Source organism: Macrobrachium nipponense, chromosome 47 (genome assembly GCF_015104395.2).
Source record: "Macrobrachium nipponense isolate FS-2020 chromosome 47, ASM1510439v2, whole genome shotgun sequence".
In the NCBI taxonomy this organism is placed as follows: Eukaryota; Metazoa; Arthropoda; class Malacostraca; order Decapoda; family Palaemonidae; genus Macrobrachium; species Macrobrachium nipponense.
In genome coordinates, this window is record NC_087222.1 from 35261669 (window position 1) to 35267306 (window position 5638).

A 5638-nucleotide genomic window follows, 5' to 3' on the forward strand; every position below is an offset into this window, starting at 1 on the left:
GTTTTTAGCTAGCTAGAGAGTGTAGGTATAGGCTAGGCTTAGGTCCGTTTGGTGTTGCAGTTCGTGATACACAGGAGGCTAATCTCATAGCCTCTTTTGTTGGAGATTTTATGCAATTGAATACTGTTGCAAACTACAATACAGCCTTGATAACACTTTCAGAATACACCTGGTGACATTGTTCTGTGAGAAATCTCAAGATGTATCCATCTTACTGTCCAAAAGAATTATCATTTGACAATTATAATTTGAACAGACATGAATTATATGGTCAGACAAATTTCTATGTTACAGAAGAGTTGGAAAAGGCCACTGGAATGTCACTCTTCCCACTTGTTTTTGTTTGTATGGTGCTTTTACGTTGCACGGAACCAGTGGTTATTCAGCAATGGGACCAACGGCTTTACGTGACTCTCGTGAGTCAGGAACCGCTGTCTCCAACAGGTCAAAGACAACTAAAATGTCAAAAAAGCAACTCTCAAAATTCCTTACAATTTATTATCAAATCACATTAACTTGGAGGTAGGTTCTTAAAGTTACCTTTTCAACTTAAAACTATTTTAACTTCTCAATGAAGGGGGTGGGGGGTAAGAACAGAAATGATTTCTCGGTTAGGAAAAAATGAACAACCCAAACATTAGATTTCCTTCCTCGCTCTCTCTCTCTCAACACTTTCTCTTAGAACAATCTTTCTCTCTCTCTCTCTGAAACTTAATAAATACAATGGCACCTCAACTTACCGGAGTCAATGTTGAGTCTGTGAAACGAATTATATTTTGTACTTTTGTAAATCAAGTAGTAGAAGTGGTTCCTTTTTCTCCTGCGTTCAAAGTGATACTTAACAGTGGCCAGACTAATAAGTAATGAAAATGTTACTGTTTGATTTCACAATTGTGGTCAAAAGATTCTGATATGCAGTGTAACTGTGACACTATACAACACCATATCTGTCTTTCAGAACAGGCAGTCACGACATATCAAACCAATTCTTGACACAAATTTTATTATAGTGATTTTGTCCATGTCAAACAGAACAGGATTTTGCAAATTGAAGATCAGAAAATAGTTCTCTATTTGAATTTGTTTACAACAAATTCCCCATGCTATTGTGTTTCATTGTGCGAGCATGCGCTCTGGGATTCTAAGATTTGTTGGTGAAAAGGAGAGTGGCGGGGAGACGAGAGAGGACAATTTGAAGTGTGTTGTAATTTCTGTAAACAAAACAAAAAAATTTCTGTAAACAAAACAAAAAACCTCTTGTCTGTATGGTATTTCATTTTGATATTGTATGAGCTTTGTGTACAGCAGTATCCTCACCCTGTGAGAGTAAGCATTCATTTTGCATGTCTCTCTCTCTCTCTAAAATATTCAAGTAAATGAATCACTCCATAGCCCTGTATCCTGTAGGATATGCCAATCTTCGTTACTAATTGGATCCTGTATTTTCCCAGGAGGGGTGGGTGGGTAAAGGGTTAGCCCTCAAACATCTCCCACCAAGTCGAGGTGCCAATGCCTTCAGCAAAACGAAAGAAAAGGACGCAATACTTTGAAATGAAGACCACAGCCAAAGTTCTAAAGACACAGTTAAATAAATACGAGATAAACTTTCTTTTGTTCTTTTAACCAATACAGTCAGTCATCCTGGGTCCTCAGACGCGTGATTACCGCACACGACCGCGAGCGGACATCACTACTGCCGCAAACGCGAGACGAGTCCCGAGACTTGCCTGTACCCATCACTTCTCAATTCTGTTGCGTTATTTACAATTTTTTAAGTGATCATTTACAATATGGCCCTCCTTCTTTCTGAAGACACACTGGAGGCTCCTGCTGCTGCTGCCGCTGCCGCTTAAGAGCAATGTGTGAGTGAGTGAATCCTTGTGGTTCAGGCCTGTCGTGGCTTACAAGAAGAAGAAGGAGAAGAAGAAGTGTTTCTCGTAGCGGTTTCAGTTCTTCAGTGGATCCTGGTCAGCTCCTCGACTGTCTTGATGAGGTCGTCAGGTGTGGCTTCCGTCTTCATGCCAGATCCGTCATTTATCTGAAAGACAAGGAAGGCATGTCATCACCTTAATAAAACCATTTTACTGTAAGAATTCCCTATAGCATACAAAAAATAATAATTACCAAACAAATTACACTTAGAATACCAGTTCCTTGCAAATCTGACTGACTGGTGTGGTGAACAAAATACTACTGAATATCACAGCACACTGAGAGTGGAGACTCACCAACAACCCATGCGCAACCTCCTTCATCTTGTCCGGCGTCAGATCTAAAAAGCTCTCGATCAAATCGCCGTCTATGAATCCCTCACACCTGTCCGTCTTGCGATCGGTGCTGGAAATCAGAAAGTGTCTATTTATTGACAGAGCTAAAGATGAGGAATCTTGGAATTCATGGGCTAAGGAATACCAGATGGCTCCCTAATACAAATTGGAATTGGAACGAGAGTGAGTAACAGCTTCATTAAACGTAACAAACCTAAAACTCCTATAAAAATCATGATCGATTTTCCCGACGGACTTGATGACCTTAGCCAGGCGTTTCTGCATCTCGAGCAGTTGGTTGTACAGGTCCAAGTTCAGGCTCGTCACCAACCCTGAAAAGACCAAGGCACATATGTCATTCATGATGCTCACCTCTAGTACAAATGTGTAAAGCTGGATCTATTATAGGTTCATTTTAAAGAAAAACTCCTTAATTAACACTTGTGTAGTATATATGAAGTACATCATATATTGAGTAACAACGATCTTTGAGCGATCAATCACCTGCCCTTTTCCAAATTAAGCAAAACTCTATAGAGATGATGGAAAAGCAGTCTTCTTTTTCTTACCAATAGACCCGTGAACTGTTCCATACAGCACACAGCCCTGGGTGACTGTGGTGGCCTCAGGTACACCTTGCATGACCAAAGTTCCGTGACGGAAGACATTCACGAAATCTCCCAAATGGAAGCGTCCCACTTCCTGCATCTGTTGGCGTTCTTCGTCTGACGTTGCCGCGCTGCACAAGAGCGGAAAAGTCATGGAATGTCTCATAGGGAAATATTCACTAATTACTGTATTTTAATATTTCTGAAATTGAGGTGGACCTTATATGTCATCAACTACCATGATTCTCCAGCTCGCATACACATTCTCAGACAGGTATAAGAGAAAAATACCCCAGAGGCCTTCTTCGCAAGAACCCATCACACACTTACCTATCTTTGTGACAGACGAAGAGGTTATACGAGTGTTCGGCACCCAAAAATAATTCGTCATCCAAAATCTCAATTGCTGTCATCCAGTTGGGGTCGTAGTCTCTGGCGATCTGTAAATGGATAATAAAGAAATGAAAATTGCTATTCATTCCCATGAGCACTAACAAAACACATATGCAACAATTCTACATACTCATTTGCACATGTACACAAATTCTTAATACATTTTAGTTGCCATTTGCAACATTTTCATCATTATAGTGCACTGCCAGCAATGCACTGGATTACAGCTTTTTCCTCTTACACAACTGGACACACACACACACACACACACACAGCACCTAGTAGTACCTCTTCAAAGCTGCCTTCCAAAGTCTTGTACTGCAGCAAGGTCATGGACCTCATCAAGTCCCCTACGAGGATGAAGTCCCCTTTTGTCTTCAGGTAGAGGGCCGCAACGTTGTTGAAGTGGGAGCACTCCAGCCGCAGCTCCCTCTCGTTAGTCCACTCGAACAATCTCACCTGCATTAGAAAATTTGGTTTTATTGTTAACTATAAAAATTCGTCACAGCTTAATCAACAGACGCTTTGGGGTCTGCCTTTCCGATAAGTAAGCCTGCACTTGAAAATTATCCAGTTAGTATTTTACAATTTACATTCAATTTGAGACATAAAAATGTATCAAATCTAAGATGACAGGATAACATGATGACAATGCAGCTGATACATATAGCAACCCACTTGAGTTGAGATCTGTTAAGCTCACGTGAAACTAGCTTTTAATGACTAGTCTTCCTTGAGAATTCTACATCAATGCTTCACTTACTGTGCTAGAAATGGCAGCCAGCAGCTTTCCTTGGAATTCGCAGAGGGAATAGCAGGCTCCCTTGATCTCCTTCTCTGCTACCTGTGAAGAAACCAAGACGCAAGGTCTTACATCTTTTAACATTCCTTTCGTACAGCAACATTTAAATATAGTAAAAGACCTTTAGAAAAATATAACAGAGTATGGAAATATGTTTCAGATCAAATTAATTCAAATTTTGCACATAACTTCCAAAAAGAAATTAGTTACATAAAAGAGAGCACTTAACATAAATCATTAATATGAAACCAGAACAATTCCATTACCTGCTGGAGTTTCCCATCGGTGAAGGAGAAGAGAATAATTCGACCCAGTTTTGATTCTGACTCCTCGGGATTGACCAAAGCGGTTCCCACCACGTAATATATAGTGGGGTCGTCCTTCAGTTTCGTGGAACAGATGCTCAGAGCATACTCCCCGGCGTGGAAACTGTGACAGTGTAGGACTGTGAGAGAGGTAGAGCGGTTAAACAATTAGCACAAATAAAATGAACTACAAATGGAAATGGGCCAATTTCCCATCCCCTGCTATGGTCACACAAATCATTTCATTCGTCCCCAAGGACGTGGCCCCATACCAACTACACAAATTCACCTTCGAACTTGAAATAAGAGGGGATTCATCACCATTACAATTCAGTACACTTGATAGAAGTACGAATATCATTGGTGACCAGTTAGTATTACTGCAATCTTTACCTTCAAATGTATTTTGTGATATGATAAGCAGATTGTGAGTTTCAACCTCCTGACCAGGTTCTGGGGGAGGCTGAACGGGGGGCTTGAGCAAACTGGATGTGTTCGAAGCGGATGACGACGAGTGAGCTCCCAAGGAGGCACACATGCCTCCGCTTCTTATGCCGTTGCTGTCCATGACGTCTACTCGCATCGTGATGACGCCAAACGTCTGTGGGGGGACACAGATTTAACAAGAGAGGACTACATACCACTAAACTTACGCATGCTTGTGTACAGTATAAGAAAGTTTCGGGTGAAAAGGTGTGGGAACAATGGACAGTCATAGACGGTGACCTACACACCTGTCTCAAGAGACCAATACAACGCACCCACCTCTGTTTCTTCCTGATATGCTATGCGACGTGCGGTCTCTCCTAAAGGTACGGTGCGGATGTGCAGCTTCTGGATTTCGTCGATGGTTCCAATAGTGATGCCTTCGCTTGTGGCAAGAGCCAAACTGAAAAGGTTCAAACACTGGACTGATCAACGAGGAAGATTTGAAAAGGTACGAAACAAATAACAAAATATCCTGCTAAGAACTCTTACTCCAAGGAAAATTAAACAGCTGATTACACACCTGCTTGGATAAGCCTCTGCGTTGAGGGGACACATGTGCGTAACTTCTCTCAAGTTAACTTTGGAAAACACCAATTTGTGATTGGACGAGTAAATGACCGTCGGTCTGTCCGAGCAGGCAAACACGTTGGTCGACGACAAAGACCGGAATCTGCGGAGTGTTGTGGGTTGGGTGCCTAAAACGACCTGGAGTGAAAGGGGGAAATCAGTCCGTTTTTTTTTATATTTTGGGGGAAAACAATAAACATGTAAACA

General features: G+C 41.5%; 1 protein-coding gene across 1 annotated transcript in view; it reads right to left on the reverse strand.

Moving 5' to 3' along the window:
* Positions 1-480: 480 nt before the first annotated feature.
* Positions 481-5638, reverse strand: part of LOC135204894 (DNA damage-binding protein 1-like) — a 61795-nt gene continuing 56637 nt past the window's right edge. The window contains 11 exon segments of the mRNA XM_064235139.1: positions 481-2038; positions 2229-2337; positions 2482-2599; positions 2837-3006; positions 3206-3315; positions 3557-3727; positions 4032-4112; positions 4337-4515; positions 4769-4976; positions 5141-5264; positions 5385-5569. Of these exon segments, the coding sequence (XP_064091209.1) occupies positions 1955-2038; positions 2229-2337; positions 2482-2599; positions 2837-3006; positions 3206-3315; positions 3557-3727; positions 4032-4112; positions 4337-4515; positions 4769-4976; positions 5141-5264; positions 5385-5569 (1539 nt within the window). The 3' untranslated portion in view covers positions 481-1954.